The following is a 17692-nucleotide window of genomic DNA, read 5'->3' on the forward strand; positions in this document are numbered from 1 at the left end:
AATTCGTCTAAGATTAGTCTTTAGCTATAAATCAGAACAAAAACAAACCCGCCTGTCACCGCCAGCGCAATTTAAATCTACAACGACCTTGAACTCGATCTGCATAACTCCTCTTCTCCTCCCCATCCATTTCGACCAACGATCGTTTCAAAGATTAGTGCTCACCTGTTGGCACAACCGGTGGATTGTTGCTCGCGTACAGTGTTCTAGTTCTTTGAACCATATCGCCCATCATGGACATGTTGATCAAATGGTTAGCTCTCGGTAGCACAATGATGACGCAGTGATTCAAGGTTCAACAAACGAATCAAAAGCACTAACTTTTCCGTTCAGTGAATGTTTCCGTTAGCCCAAAACGATCGAACAACAGCTACGACTTTTAGTTAGCAACAGGAAGAACACTACTTTTAACGGTGTAATTTTGTTCACGCTTCAGATCCAGTAAACCGCTGGTTCATGGCCTCCCGGCAAACCGGCACAATACAGTATATTAATTTACCTAGATTTCTTGATCACACAACGCACTTAGTTGTAGCTAACCGTTACTGTTAACGATGTGTCCGTCTATCCGCTGACAGTGTCAATATCCGATACTCGAGAGATAACGCGACCGATCAGCGAAATCACAGCCGTTCATAATAATTGCTCGAAATACTGTGCACGATGTTTGCGACTCCAGCCAGTTATCTAGCAAGTGTGGTGGAATTGGCGCAGTCTGAAGAGAGAGAAAAACAAACGTTCCTCAGAAATCTGGTGCGCCACCGAATGCTTCTCTGCGCGCCGGCTGTTCAGTAGTTTTTATCTCACACGGCACACGGCGTTTCTAACACTTCGAGTAGCCAGCCGTCGTTCGCTGGTGTTGGATGCAACACTCGCTCCTGCCTGAGTGATCTACAGGTTTGTCGTTTGATGCGCAATAACCGTACGCGCCCAAGCATGTGGCACTGTACTGGTGGGCGCAGATAAGCAGTTGCTTGCTGGAAAATGGCGAAAATTGCAAAAATGGTTCAGTTGTTGTATAACTCCAAGATGGGTTGTTCATTCGCAATGCAATGCAGCGGTTAATCACACCCAAATGAGTACACGGTGACATGCAACGAAAACGATGATATTGCAAGCTAAACCTACCTTGGTTTACTTAGATAAAAATTAAGTATCTTTTCAATAGTCTTAACTGTTAATTTGCTTCCAGGTGGCTTCTACTGATTCAACATAGAACAAAATCGGTTTAACTTTCCCAATGAATGTGAAGGTTATTTGTTTTGTCTTTTCTCGGTATACATCGCTTAGTAAGCTTTCATTGAATAAAGTTGTAACCTTTTTACACTTTGCCAGAAATTGGTAGGGTTAAGATTTTTCCAGTAATAGTAGTTTTTAATTAGGAGACAATATTATTTTGTACAATTTGAATCTGAGCCTGTAGTCACCTTTTGTTATTTACAAGAAGACACATTTATAAAGACTCCATATTTTAAAGAATCACCAACAAAGTGAAGAGTGTTGGTACTGTTATCAGAAAATAACAATGCCATAGCAAACCAAGTTGTAATGCAATCAAACTGCAATCCACCGCAAACTAGTTAGTCTCTGTCCCACTAAATCATAGTTGTAATCGCTTCTTTCAGCACATTTCATCGAATAATTTTCGCAACGGTACGTGCCCGATTAGACGGCGGATGTTTATTATCCCTCTCCAAACTTGAAGATCCCGTTCCATCGTCACACAATTCTATTGCACTTGACGGCGGTGTGTTTGCATTGCGCCCGGCTTTCTCTGGGTCTGCGTGGCGACCCACCCCCAGTTCCACCAATATGCTGTACAACGTCTGCATTTTGTTTAGCTCTCCTATTCCCATCCACACAAGTTTGAACAAATGCTCTGGACGAGCGGTGTGGTGCCGTGAAAAGAAATAGTCATTAATAATTTATCGTTTTTCCAGCGTTCTGCAAGACCTGTTTCGTTTTAACCCGTTTTCCTTTTTTTTTGCATCACATTAAATTAAACCAAGATTATATCAGAATATTTGTTGCGCATCTTCTACCCATGAAACGACAGCCCGTCACATGAGTTGGTCTATGTGCTGCAAACAACAGATCTGGTTTGTTTCATTCTTCGACGCCAGTGCTGACAGAGCGAAGCCATTTTTGTTGATAACAGCTAAGTGGAGAGCTAACCAAATAAGATCGTTTGTCAGCGATAAAACTTAGCACACGATGTCAGGTCCATCGCACAGGGGAGGAGAACGAAAAAAAGCTTGTCATTCGTGGTCTAATAAGAATTTTATGCTCTTTTCAAAGTTTTCCCATTCACTCTAAACTGAGAGCATCACTTGTTGCAGCAATCGACGTATGACCCGGCAAACGCTTATCACTCTCGCAATAGTTTGACATTGTTGCGAATCGCACGGATGTCGACGTTCGTTGTGGCGAATGGCAAACCTCGCTGCTACTAATACACTGCACCATATATCTGAAGGCTTATCACCTGCTGCTGCATGCCGCCGCCTTCGCCGCAGCAAATGATGGGTGACGTGACTTTGTCAAGTTTTCTTGCTGGGCTCTTTGGCTTCACTCGAGACACAAACACAAGATGATCTTTCGCGATAGAGCTTTGAAACTGCGTGGCAAAGAACAAACCCACATGGACTGGCAATATTTATGTTAATTTGAGTTTAGATTGAAGTTGTATGAAAGAGTTTGGTTTTCAGTTAAAAACATTATGTATTCTATTGTTGTGAACAGTCCCGGATGATAGCAAAAATAAATTCGCTCCATTTATTTCTTATAGCATACACAGATCGATTGTTTCCCAATAATCAAGGAATTTCAAATATTTTCCAAAAGGGACGTCCACATTTTACGTGGATAGAAAAATCGTCATTTTATACCTCCTCCTTCTGTCCCCCCTCGTGGACAACCATGGACAATGACAAAGCTACCTTCCCACACTACCCCTATCTCCTCGTGAACATATTTTTAAAAAGAAAAATCTTAAAGGTCGATAGTTACTATCAAAATCCCATCTCAAATTAATCTCAAAAACATCCTTCAAATCCAGAAGAAGTCGAAAAGAAAATAATCTTGAAGATAACCTTGAGTGACTGAAAAGAGGCCAAGGCGAAAAAACAAATATCCTAAAAACGCATCAAAAGTAAAAACAAATCAAAAATGAAAATGAATTTTACAACCAAAGAAAAAGTTCTTAATTATTTCTAAGATATGGAAATACTTTACTAAAATACAGACATATCTTTAGAACAGAATGCAAAACACCAAAGTATTCAACAAACCTTCCAGTTTTTTTGGTATTCAGTAAGGTGTCCCACAGGGTAGCCACGTGGGTCCATTGTTATTTGTAATGTTTATAAATGAATCGCCAACTTTCATTATCGGGCAATAGTACTAATTTACGCAAATCATGTAAAAATTTTCCTATCAATTAAAATTGCCAAATATTACAAACTGCTTCAAAAGGATCTAAATAATTTTGGAAGTTTCGTTGATAGAAATGGATTTAGTGTAAATGCGAGTAAATGCTCTGTCATAATGTACACCAGAAGAGTTCGACCGATATTATTTGACTACATGTCCGAAACTTTTTGCGGTATAGAAAACCTTGAAATTATTTTTAACAGACTAAGATCGCAGATATGGTATTTCTCTGCAATATACTCAGTGGACGGATTAAATGTCGCTACCTGTTAGATCGTCAAAATTTCAACGAAAGCCCGGTTTCTCTTCGTCGCCGGAGAATTTTTGATCCTCCTTTGAGAACAAGGAAATACACACAGCACGAACCTACAAGCAGATTTATAGACGAGTTCAACGAATTCCAGGACGTAAACTCTATGAACATGACTCCAGAAGTGATTCGAAGTAGACTCAAATTATAAAAAAGAAATAACAATCAACTTAAAACGTAAAAATGAATTGTATCTAATTTCAAGAGGCCCTAACCTAGGTTGACAGTCTATGCCTAATAAACAATAAAAGTAAAGGTTTTTTTACACGTTTTTTTTATGCGGGTTGCTTTTCTTAATTACTCAAAAACGGTACAAGTAATCGACCTCATTTCAATAACGTTTTCCGTATTAGGCCACAGGTAATCATATATCCGTTTTCAAAAAAAAATTCACAATTTTTGGTGTAAATACTGAAAATTTAAATTTTGAATTTTGGTCTCTAGAATGACCACTATCATATTCAAACGAGGTTCAAACATTTGAAAACGGTTTTCTTCGTTATATTTGGAACTCAAAAAAGTCTTTTTCACGCGATCCCATACAAATTTGGAACGCATCCCTCGTATAAAAAAGACCTAACTGTACAGTAACATATTATTTACAAGTGGAAGCCGTTTGTTGTTTTCAAAATTTTCATATATGTCCAACGCATTTCAACCTTTAACTTGAGAAACCATAACTTCGAATCCAGCTGTAAGTCATGGTGTCATGGGTAGAAAAAAGAATGGGGCAATGCAAAGACGTGGGGAGCTAAGCTCCCCCTAGCCCCCCGGAACGGGTCTGCGAAAAACTATTATTTCAGAGCCATTCTAAACGAAATTACTCTAATTGAGCCAATTCAAGAGCTACAATAAAGTAGTCAACTGCACAGTTGCTTAATATAGCTTAATCTATAACTTGACCGAAATAACAAAACAAAACAAAATTTAAATTGTTTTATTTCCTTGCTTTTAGGACCACTTTAATTTCCACTTCAGTTTAAATGTAGACCTGCTTATAAGAAGCAACTTCTTTGTAGAGAGTATAACTTTAAAATTACAAAAAATATCGTTAACTCTATTTCCGCCTAAGTTGTCGTTCTGCACCACTATGCAATGCACATTTGACGCGTTTTCAATAAAAAAATATACTTGTTTATTTGTCGGCTGTAGCGGTTAATTTTGTAGATTTATCGGCTTAATCAGACAGAAGCAAAAACGATTTTTTGTTTTTTAATCCGTCATTTTCGATGACTTTATTTCACCCTTTTCAAGGAGTAGATATAAAATATATTCCTTGGGAATAAAACAAAATAGGTCTGAACACGTGGTGGAGTTAGCACAAACAAACAGACATACCACAACATCTTTTCATGGATAGTAGTGGTGGTGCTGATGTGCTTTTTCCTTAGAATTCAATTGACCGTTGTCGCATGCCGTGCTGCCAGAAATAGCTAATACAGGATATTATTGCCAGCAATGCTGGAAGTTTATCTTTTCCGGAATATGACCAGTGGGTGCCGCACTAGTTATTCGGAATCACTTTTATTTAAATTTGTATGGGGTGGTACGTCTTTTTGTTTATGGAATTAGTATAATTGATAATCTTTATATCCCTCAAATAATAAAAAATCAAAGGTTTATATCGGTTTATATTTTTTTTTAAACTATGGAAATTGAGTTGAGAATTGTAAGAAAGCATGCTTTGAAATGTCCCTTTTGTTTAACCCTTGAAACCTTCATACGCATTACGCAATACAGACATCAAAACGATATACTAACTGACTACTGTAATCTATTAATTTATATTTATTATTTTGTATTGATTATCTTACTGATCGAATCACGATGATTATTAGCAATTCAAAATAGTTACGTTAAAATTATATCAACTAAGTATAGCACCCATTGAAGTGCAAACTATTGCTTGATTTCGAACTAACAGATCAATTCAGTGAAAACCACTCCAAAAGCCTTTGAGCTTATTTTTTTATATTAGGGTTCTGTATTGCAATGGAATGTATGAAAAAAAAAACAAACTTCGGATTTAGTTTAGCAGTAAGGCTCTAGAGCTTCGTCTTTTCGAAAAAAGTTTCCGTGCAAAGTATCAGCTAAATCTAACTTAGGGATGTGGAACCTCAAGGCGGTCAAAGTTTCATTATTTTCACCGATGAAAAGATGCACAGATTAGTGTTTCATGATATTGTCGTCGAAACCGATTGTTTTTGCCTTTCTCCTAGAAAGGTATAGCAATCACTTGCAAAACCGAAGATATAAAAGTGCTCCGATGGGCCGAATGGCATATATCACTCGACTCAGCTCGACGAGCTGAGCATTTTCTGTATGTGTGTGTGTGTGTGTGTGTATGTGTGTGTGTGTATTTGCAAATTTTTATTCTCACTCACTTTTCTCAGAGATGGCTGGACCGATTTTCATGAAATTAATTGCAAATGAGAGGTCTTGTTGTCCCATAAGACTCTATTGAATTTTATTGTAATCGGATATATAGTTTAGAGGATATGTATCAAAATGTGAAAATCATGAAACATCATTATCTCTAAAACCACACAACCGATTTGAACAAAATTGGTTTCAAATGAACGGGCTCCCTGAAAAACTCTTAACTTTTGAATTTTTTAAAGATTGAACATGTGATTCAAAAGTTACGAAAAGAAACGTGTTCTGAAGACTGTTTAATCTCACTCATGTTGCTCAGAGATGGCTGTACCGATTTTCAAAAAATTAGTGTCAAATGGAAGGTCTTGTTGCCCCATAAAACCAAATTGATTTGTTTTGCAATCGGACTATTACTTTGACTGTTATGTTTAAAAATGTGAAATCCAGCTATGAAAAGGAACATATTCCGACGACTACTTGGACTCACTCACTTTTCTCAGAGATGGCTGAACCGATTTCCACAAAATTAGTGTCAATTGATAAGTCTAGCTGCCTCATAACACCCTATTGAATTTTACTGTAATCGGATTGTAACTTCGTCTGTAATGTACCGAAATGTGAAAATCACGAAACTTCATTATCTCTGAAACTACACAACCGAATTGATCAACATTATTATCAGACGAGCGGACTAGTTAAGCGTTAACTGATGAATTATGATTGAACACGTGGTTTCAAAGTTTGGCTGCCCTATACGTTCCCATTTTATTTGATTATAATCGAATTTAAGTAATCGTTATTATATTGTTAATAAAACAACGAAAGCCTATTATCTCACATATTACATGACTTATTTGAACATAACTAGTGTCATACGAACGAGTCATCTATCAAACTTACAAATAACAAATTTCATAACAATTTGATATGTGGGTCAAAAGTTATGGATACAAAAGAAATTCAAAGACTATTTAAAACGATACCTGCTTCGACCGATATTTGTGTCCTCAATATAATTTAAAGTAGTCCCCGTGGTTCTGTGGTTAGCGATGTCGGTCGGCTAGCTCTCCCACACGGTTGTGATATCGGGTTCGATTCCCGATCATGTCGAGGATCTTTTCGAGCTGAAAATTTTCTCGACTCAGCACTGGGGCACGGTGTATCGTTGTACTTATCCTACACATGCATAATGTGCCGAAAACAATATCGATAACGAATTCTCTCAACTAATCTAGTTGATCGAGACCGCATTAGCCCCCAAGGCTAGCGTGCGATATTGTTTTTATATAATTTAAATGTGGTATCGTACTATTTGAACGTTCCAAATTCGTTGATTCCTTGCGATGTGTTTAAAGTCTACAAATGCACGGAGAATCGGCCATAGGATATGTTCAAAGTCAAATAACAAATCGTTTGAAATGATTTGTTTTATCGAAATGACAACATTCTCGACTTTTGGCCTCTGTACATCGCCTTAATTCTGAATATATTCATATTGGGTGGTATTCGGTCATTTTCAGCAGATTTTCTGGCATCAATCTGACACCGGAAATACCCGTATTGGGAGGTATTTAGTTATTTTGGTTGTTTTCCAGAAACTAAAAGTGGTCGTCTTTAAATTCAAAATGGTGTCCAGGGTCAATGTTTGGTTTCTATGCATCATCTCGATATCCGGTCATTTTCGACTGTTTCCCATAAGTTGCCATTAAGCAATTCAAAATGGTGCCTGATTGGTTATTTTAAGATGTTTTTCACAAACCGGAAGTCGCCGTCTTGGATTTCACAATGGTATTTAAGATAATTTCTGGCATCTGAGCGTCATTCTGATTGAAGAAACACCCATATTGAGTGTTATTCGATCATTTTCGGCTGTTTCCCAGGAACCGGAAGTCGCCAACCTAGAATCCAAAATGGGGTCTGTGGTCGATTTCAGCTGCTGTGTATCATTCTAGTTCCGGAGATACTCATGTTTGGCGGAAATCGGCCATTTTTGGCTGTTTTCCAGAAACCATAAGTTGCCATCTTAGAATTCAAAATGGTGTCTGAAGTCAATTTTTAGCTTCTTGCAACATTCTGGCTCCGGAGATACTCATATTGGGTGGTATTTGGTCATTTTCAGCTGTTTTCCAGAAACCGGAAGTCGCCATCTTAGAATTCAAAATGGTATCTGTGGTCGATTTGAGCTCCTGTGTATCATTCTAGATGCGGATATTATTATATTGGGTAGAAATCGACCATTTTTGGCTGTTTTTCCAGAAACCGTATGTTGCCATCTTACATCCAAAATGTTACCTGAGGTCAATTATGGAACATATTTGTTACCACTGAAAACTTTCAATCACCAAATATGGTTCCATTTAGCTGACTAGTTCGCGAGATGTGCAGAAATTTGTGCAGAAACATGTGCTTCCAGAAGAGGGACATATTTGTTACCTCTCAAAACATTCTCATACCAAATTTGGTTGTATTTTTTGATTGGTTCTTGAGCTGTGCGAAAATTGTGTTTTATTTGTATGGTACCTCTCCCTCATAGAAAAGGGAGGGGTGTCAAACCATTATGCACATATTTGTTACCTCTAAAAATATTCACCTGCCGAATTTGGTTCCATTCAGTTGGTTAGTTCTCAGGATGTGCAGAAATCTGTGTTTCATTTGTATGGCATTCTTCCCTTACAAAAGAAGGAGGGGTGTCAAAACATTATGAACATATTTTTTACCACTAAAAACATTTACCTCCCAAATTTAGTTCAATTAAGTTGATTCTCGAGATGTGCAGAAATTTGTGTTTCATTTGTATGGAACCCCTCCCTCCCAGAAAAAGGAGGGGTCTCAAACTATCATAGGAACCTTTATCGGCACCATAAACCCCTACATACAAATTTTCACGTCGATCGGTTCGGTAGTTTTCGAGCCTATATGGATCAGACAGACAGACAGACCGGACTGAATTTTTATATGTATAGATTACAACATCAATTTTTTAGAACCTTAAAAGTGAATATACATTTATTGGCATGTATATCTATTTTTACAAATAATAAGTTTGAATGAGAGAGGCTGGGTCTGACCGCTAGGTGGATTAATTTAGGTTTTTTTTTCAAATTAAATATCTTAGACCTTGCATAAGACTCCGAAGTCTAGTGTTGTTTTTTTGAACAAAATCTTCTGTCTGGGAAAGTTCGAAAACTTTTTGTCTCCCAGAAAGTCGATCTAAATAAATCAACACCAGATTCCGACGATTCATGCATTTCATGCTATCTTTTTTTATTCCCGCTAATTTTCCGTCGGTCTAGTTCCGCCACTGTTGTTGTGCCAATCACAGAAGCCCGGGGAGGCGACTCCACCCAGGACCTGTTGATTAACGGACCGGCGCCAACGGCTTCACTTCCTCATGCGATGGAGTTGGGTTGGTTGTAAGTGGATCACGCCACCCCACAACCATCGACAGGCGTACATTTGTAGGCGTTGGGATTCTAACCCAGACGTCGAGCGTGGTTGGCAAAGATGATACCAACTACGCTAGGGCCCCGCCTCTATCATTCTTTTTTCTTCTGGTCCAAAAAGTGAATCTTCGACCGCTTTGAGATACGACTTTCGGAAGTACTATTGAGCTGGACACGATGAGTGAACTATTTTTTTTCAAGAAAACGAAATTCGAAAACCCAATTTCTAATGGCACTCTACATCTCATGTCATGAGATGAACAATAGTTCGAATGTTGTTTCCGAACTACGGATTCTTTAAACACCACGTGCGTTGCACGGTAAGTGGTATCACTAATGATAGCAGGAAAACAATTGATCTTTCACGTTGTTCTCTCCTATACTCTCTTTTTAATAATCTCCCGCACTCATATCCTGCTACAACGTACTTCCCAAACCAGATTTAATGCCATTTTTCTACATGATAGTCATGGATTTGGGATACTCTCTTCCATGTTTTCAAATTGTCTCTCTCTTCCATGTTTTCAAAATTCATAAACTTTATTTCGGAATCACAGAGAACAATAAAAATGATGAATATTTCAAACCAAATTTCGGTAATATGTATTAAACTGGTGTGGTCTAGGTATAGACGTAGCCAAAAAGGCCAAGCAAGGGCAACGACCCCCCTCTAACTCTTTACATTAGCGTAGAATGTTAGTGATTTATCTTAGAATCCTGTCATTTTTTCAATCAAATATTTTTTATATCCGTTTTTAAAGTACCAAAAAAAATTTTGCTCCCAGAAATATGAAAATTTTGCTAACTCCCTCTCTCCCTAAATCAAATCCTGGTTAATTCCGGCTATACCTATGGTTGTAGGGCTACGGGGCACAAAAACTTGGAGATTAGATCGGTTTACAAACAGCAAACAGCAGGATGAAGAACTCCGGCTAGTTGTAGGAGCCTCGATGACTCTTTCCATGGATTATCGTCAATGAACCTCCTAAGAGCTGTATTTCAAAATACGCCAAAGCAAACAAGTTTTCACATGGATTCCATCCAGAATCGGAGCTGGCTGAAAACGACTGAACACAAATTGTCTCTACAAACTCCTTAAAAAACAGTTCTGGCTAAGATAATAGGGGTTTCCATCGCGTGCTAATGGACAAATTTTTGACAACATAAGGGAATGCGCCACAAAATACGAATTCCCACCTGATAGGACTTACAATATGGTTGAGTCTGGAATGATCACGGTCCCAATAACGTACCGAACGTCGTCTTTTCAATGGAGAAAAAGCCTCCTACTGAATGGAATGGCAAAGTTTGTTTTCAACACAGGAAACTCAAACTCTGACCTGTTCTCTGAATGGTTGCAGCATTTTCAGAAGCTTCGAAGGAGAACCCAGTCCTGTTTATTTTTAACTACCATAGGACACATCAGTCTATCTTGTCCTCCACATAGTGGTCACAAAGTCGCTGCTTCCAGGCCCCCAAAACCAAATAGCTAGAGCGTGTTTGGCTTGCTATCAATCTTGAAAGAGCCTTTACTGCATTCCAAGTGGCTCAACCTGTTCTTCCCAGAATATTAATCATTCGAGTAAAGAAAACGTAGATCCGGCAACTGTAAGAGGTAAAACCGCTCTTGTCTTCCCTTTGCTTTGGAGCTTGCTCAGAGCATTGTTGAAAAAATACAAATATCATCCTCCGAGCTGTCGGAACCAGTAACATTTGTGAAGATCAAACCTCTTCCAAAACGAGCGAGTCCCAGCAACGACGGAAGAAAAGCCAACGATTCGAAGTTTTAACAAGCACACCATACAAGGAAAAGTTGAAACTGAAAGAGTAAGCACAGAGCTGTTGGAGACATTCGGTAAACGCAAGAAGTTTTTTAACGTTGCTTAGACGTATAAAAAAAGGTGAAGGTTGAAAAAACTTTTTTTTATCAATACTTTACGCATAAAAGTATAAATATGAAAAGTCTGCCCCTCACAAATGGGGCAAAAGTACGTCTCAAGGGTTGTTTTGAGTTTTTATCATTATCATTGGTCTGGTCATAACATTTGACCAATCAAAAAATCTCCACCTTCTCGGTTAAAGTGCATCCGAGTTGGCCACTAGAGTTGAAGATACGAAGCAAATTAAAAAAAACTTATGAAATGGGTAAGAGCATTGTTTCATTGATCAAACATCCATCAGGAAAATGAGTTTTCGCTTGAAAAAGCATCTGCCACCAGCCATCAGCGCGGAGGGAGGGAAATTATTTCTTCCATCGCAAGCGGTAGGCTAACGGAACTGCCGCGATCCGGAGCCGGCACAAGTTGGAAATCAATTACGCTACCGTGTATGTTCGATAGATCTTTGGCCAGATAAGAGTGAAAGTTGGACAAAATGTGCGAGGTGAGAGGGGGGCAATTTTTGCGATAAGTTACAGTTAATGAAGTGTTATGATGGCGCTCGATTGCATCTGTAAGAGTTGTTCAAAAATATCCGAAAAGATCGCGATTGGCACACAATTTTAATTAACATCCTTTTAAAGTTTTTAATAATGTCACGAAAGCGAACATTTAGCACTTCTGTCTATATTCTTCTGCGTTAGTCTCTCCCAAAAGCGATGAAACCGCTTGGTGACATTTACCCCGAACAAGGTTCGCCGGTGTCAATATTTCATCATTAACCAAATTTTTGGTCCTCCAAACAAAAACGCTTCTAGAAGCGAAACCGATTTCACTTTCTGCCGCAATCAAACAGATTTGGCCAACCCTCTAGAAGACCCACCTCTAGAAGACGGGGCGACGCAATTAGGCTTGGACTTTGGAAACATTTGGCGACAATATTTCGTTCGCAGCTCTCCGCGTCTAACACTAACAAAAAAAACTAGACTTAGAAGCAAAACACTTCCTACTTAGCAGCAGTAACAGAAAAAAAAACACAACATCGGCACCGGTTACGGGTTGCTACCACCGGTTGCTGATCCGGTTCTAACGTGGTTCGCTAACTCACAGACAAACAACAATGTTCAGATCAAAGATCGGTCTCGCAGCGAGTCATCTGATCAAGTTTGTGCTACATTCAAGAACCCGCTCTAAGAGCACAGCAGGTAAGAACTAGACTTAAATTTCCAGTTTAGCTACTACGCTGTGAGTATTAAAGGTGAGCCCACTTTGCACTGTGTCGCGTTGGCAGCAGCTTCCTTCAGGTTTTCCAATGCTCTCGGGGGACAAAAGCAAAATGAGTCAACGATTGTAAGAAATAATTACAGGAAATTTGCTGTACCATACAGTAATCTGCAGAAGGTTGAGTCATTCGATCGAGCGCTTCTTCGAAGTGACGTGAAAGTACATGCGGTGCTAGTTTTGCGATAGTGAATTAGTCATGGGACGATACTTGTGAGCGCTCGTTACTCACGTGCTAATATTTCCCTAACAGTTCCACTACCAAAATAAGCTTTTGAAAGTTTATCATCTTAAGATCCAACAGCTTTGTAACAAAATTGACATTTGTTGAGTCGGTATTAACAAGTATGCATTTGTTATAGTATAATTGATAGCCAATTTTTCTAGCAGATAATCATCTGACAACTCAAGTTAGACATACCTGTTGGCTATATAATTGCTTGAGTGCTGCCAAATCGTGATTGTAAATTTTCATAACGGCAATTGCAATTATCATCACATTATATGGTACCCTTTACAGTAGAGCTATTTTGAGTTATCATGAAAGGCGCTATCATTGAATTTAAAAATGCTTTGTTTACAAACTTTCTGATATTACTCGAGCAAGGTGGTTTTTTTAGAATCCGAAATTAAAAAATTAGTAATTTTAAGCAATTTCTCTCTACTTGCTATATATTTAGCAAACACAAGGATATCACCATGTCTTTATGCTTAAAAGAAAATCGCATACAAATATTGATCTATTTGGGGACTGTAGAATATATCATTAAGAACTGTGATTATGTTCATATTTGCTCAAGGAATTACCCTATTGAAAAAAACATCGGAGCACGAAAATCGAAATGTAGGAACTTTATCAACAAAAATAGGCACGAAAATCTCATTATCATGAATCTCCATCCCTAGTGTTTTAGTATTCCAAACCAGATCTGGAGAAGTCAAATCGACTTATTTCCGGTTACTTCTCTGTAATTAGCACTTAGAGGTACGAAATTTCATATATATTTGATAGAAATATTTAATGACCTGCAATTTCTGGTGTATCCTCTGGAATGAATTGAAATTTGAGTGATTTAAGAAATCAAAGAAATAGTTATCGGTTTCCGTTATACTCTACAAGAAAATTTTTTTTGGAAATAAATATTGAATTTCAGTCCGCGCAAATATATATTTCGACTGTGACATATAGTCTTCCTTAGTGCTTATGTGCACTGGTAAAAAAACTGGGATAATTATTACAACTTTCGGTATTTCGACATTCTTTTACTAATAGATTTCTTCATTCATATTAACAACATATTCAGAAAGGAGCTTCTGCTCTATCTTGAAACGTTGCACGTTTCACTAGATACGCAAAGAAATCATGTAGCATGTAGCAATTACCACCTCTGTACAATCATTTTCGGATATTGCCTCAAAGCGGTAAAAGTTTCAACTTTTTGACCGATGAATAAAATGAACTTTTTGCTGTAAATTTTTTTTATGCCAAATGTCTTCGAAAGGCATGAAGGGTCGAGATTCTGATGTTTTCTAGGAGAAAATAGACTTTCTGAGACTTAGCGATTTTTGAGCTTTGAAACTTCCTTTTCTCAAATATTTCAAGTCGAAGAAGGCCGGTTTTATCCGAAATTTTTCCTGTTTTTTAAATAACACGTCTCGACGTTTCATGCATTCTCATACATCTCATTGGCGCAGTAATGGTCATCCTAAAAAAATCTAGAAAAGGTATTGGTTTAATTCAAATCATTACCCTTGAAATTCACTGTTCTATGTTTATCATACGTTTCTGTTTGACTTCGTCAATGAAATTGAAAAGCATTAAACTGAGCTTCAAAACTCAATTGTAAAAAGTTGCCTTTTTAATTCTATCATTTACCGATCCATTTCTGTTCTCGTAAATATTTAGTTTCTTCATCAATGGCAAAGAAAGAAACGGCTGAACATTAAGAGGAGCGTAGCCGCAAGGTTAGAGGGTCCGCTTTGACTAGCTGGTGGTCAACTCTAAGGGCGTTCAGTTCCTCTGTCAGCAATATAGTCATCTCAAGACCATGGAGGACCACCACACACTCTCTTCATCAAAGTTTTTCCATTAACTATTCTCTATTCTATAGAAGTTTTTTAAGAGATAAAAATAACCTTTTTTGTTGAAATTCAGTGTTTTTTTTTTACAGTGAGCTACATTGTAGAACATGGGAAAATTGTAGAAAATCGTTAAAAAAGATTCTATAAAATATAAAAGGGTGTAGTGTCTTCGACAATGTTGTTTCTTAGGAAATGTACCACAACTTTACCGAACAAAGTGGATTTTTATATTCAAAATTTAGAAAAATTTATTCCACACTTTTAGGCAGAATAATCACAAACTTGAAACTTCTACAAAATGGAAAATAAATTATGAAAGAACTTTGCTGAAGACACTCCGGCTGTTAAATCAATTTTCTGGGTCAGAATATTTTCGATCACATTCTTGCAGCTTTGGAAAAAGTGTACAGTCTGTGCTGCCCAATTTACAGTACCAACCAGTTGATGTCAGGCCTGTCGTTTCTCGATCACTAGACGGAGGATTTTTCCTTGTTACTTCAAAAGCAATAACCAAAAATTCTTCGGTTTGTAAATTTTTTTTTACTTAAAAAGTAATAACATTCTTCTCCAGTGAAGTAACAACACTTACTGAGATGAGTTTTGCACATGATACAAAATCATGACTATGGTCGTTACACCACACGCGAAATCTTCTTTTGTTCCTTTGAAAACAATAACCGAAAATTCTCCTCTTCGTATTCTATTTATTACTCAACGCATTTTATTACTAACGCTTCCATATCCATATCAAAACTTGAATCACTGCTCAATTATTCATCTCACGATGCCCCCATATTCATCACACTGTTAATCATGAATGGATCACATTATCACGAATGAACGTAGCCGTAGCTCGTCGTAGTAGGATACCTAGTTATCCGTTGTAGTTGTTTACGTGCAAAATTGGTAACCTAGGTAACCACTGCAGTGCTGTCGATTTATGTCAATAAGGTACGTCGGAATAATTTAACATTTTCAGTAAGATTTTTTCGTATTTACAGAAACTGATTTGGCAACTTTTGATTTTTTTTTCAACGCAGTGAAAACAGATGAAAATACATACAGTTGAAATTTAGGAGTCGTAGAAATTCATCTCATATATTTCTGCTAATTCAAGCTTGTTTTAGGAAATTTGAGGTGATAATTTCAAAGATTATAGTATTCTTAGTGTAGTGAGTGATTTTGTTTAGTGATTAAAATAAAAAGTGGTCCGCTAGTGATGAAAAAACTTTGGTTGGCTGCTGAACGAGTCCCGTTGTAGCCGTAAAGAACAACGCGCGGATTTTGTTTTCTGAGGTAAGTGATTGAATTAAATGAGTTTTCGAGTGCAGGCGCCTGACTATAATATCTAATTCAGAGCTTTTAAGTGAGTTTTAGAGAATTCTACTTTATGAGGAATCTGAAATGAACTAAGCAGAATCCATTCCATGGATTATCAGATTGGTTTAAAAAGAAAATATGTGTTTTTCCTGTTTGCAATTGAGTTTTCATGTTGTATGAGATGAATATATGGGCTGAGATGAATAATGGAGCAGCTCTTCTACGATTTGTAAACTTCGTTTGAGAAAAACACGCTTTCTAGCTAGCTTATGCAAGCCAGGTTGAAAATACTCACATCTGTTATTAGATCTGTTCGACGATATAAAACTCGTACCCATCTAGAAATCCCATATTCGCATCTCTGGCAACTTTGGTCATTTTTCATTGCCAAGTCGACCGTGGCACAGTGGTCTAAACTCGAAAAATCATGATCGTTTTAGATTTGACTGCGAAACATTGATTTCATGTATCCAGTGTCTTCAGCAAGTTTATTCCATATAACAAGGCCTTTCTTTTGGCGTTTTCGGTTTTTTGATCAATCCCCCTAGTAGTTAGATATAAAAACTATTTTTTCTAATTTTCAAAATACTAAATTGCTTTCTCCAGCAAAGTTGTAGGAAAATCTATAAGAAAAAGAATTGATGAACACTGTAATCTTCCATCTGTACGTCTGATATGACGAAATAGAGTTTTACGAGGAACACTTCTCAAAATTATTTTTTCGTCCATAACTTTTTCTGTAATCGTCGAAAGAATTCAAGATGTTCTAAGATTTTGTTCATTCTGCTAAACCTCGCACTTTTGTAGAACATGTTGCTTTGATATTTTTATTTGTTGTAAAGAGATTTCTAGTTTTTTGCTGAAAATAGCCATATTTTGAGTCAATATTTCTCCGAAGGTTGCAGATAGTAGCAAAACAGACTGCATGCATTTGAAAGTTTGTCAAAAGAACTGCATTACTCAAAAGAGTTCAACTGTTACTAGTTGTATCCAACCGAGTACTGAATGAAAGGGAAACACCCCTCAAAATGAGTTTCTTGTCCATAACTTTTTCTGTAATCGTCGAAACAATTCAAGATGTTCTAAGATTTTGTTCATCTGTTTAACGTTGCATTTTTGTAGAATATATTGGTTCGATATTTTAATTTGTTGTAAAGATATTTCTAGTTTTTTGCTGAAAATAGACATATTTTGATGTTCACGTGTGTCCCGTAATATTTTGTTCAATACTTCCTGCGCTTCTTCCGAGAGCTATCTTGTGTCTAATGCGTGGTCCTGAGACACAAAAAGTAATAAAATGTTGCTCAAAACTAATAAAATCTGCTTCGTTTATTTTGGGTGCAGCGTGTAGGAGAATAACTTTCACTGCACAAATTGATGCATGAGCTTGAAGAGAATAGCAAATCGCGTGTAAGCTTGCAAAAAATGGTGAAATCTGATATATCTATCCTGAGAGATAATAAAGTAAGGTGAGCTTTCTTAAACGAAAGGATATTCAGCACGATAACTAAACAACAGAACTCACTGTAGTGCTTATATAGTGAGTCTTTTGAGAATATATATAATAAGGG

General features: G+C 37.4%; 1 protein-coding gene across 4 annotated transcripts in view; it reads right to left on the reverse strand.

Annotated features, from left to right (window-relative positions):
- Window positions 1-17692, reverse strand: part of LOC129726431 (uncharacterized) — an 80794-nt gene that overhangs the window by 17209 nt on the left and 45893 nt on the right. Inside the window, exon 2 of one of the 4 annotated variants that reach the window (XM_055683113.1) lies at window positions 166-977. The exons of the other annotated variants lie outside the window; for them this stretch is intronic. Within the exon in view, the coding sequence (XP_055539088.1) occupies window positions 166-241 (76 nt within the window). The 5' untranslated portion in view covers window positions 242-977. The remainder of the gene's footprint in view (window positions 1-165; window positions 978-17692) is intronic. 4 annotated transcript variants of the gene reach the window in all.

The sequence above is a fragment of the Wyeomyia smithii genome, chromosome 3, assembly GCF_029784165.1.
Source record: "Wyeomyia smithii strain HCP4-BCI-WySm-NY-G18 chromosome 3, ASM2978416v1, whole genome shotgun sequence".
Classification (NCBI taxonomy): Eukaryota; Metazoa; Arthropoda; class Insecta; order Diptera; family Culicidae; genus Wyeomyia; species Wyeomyia smithii.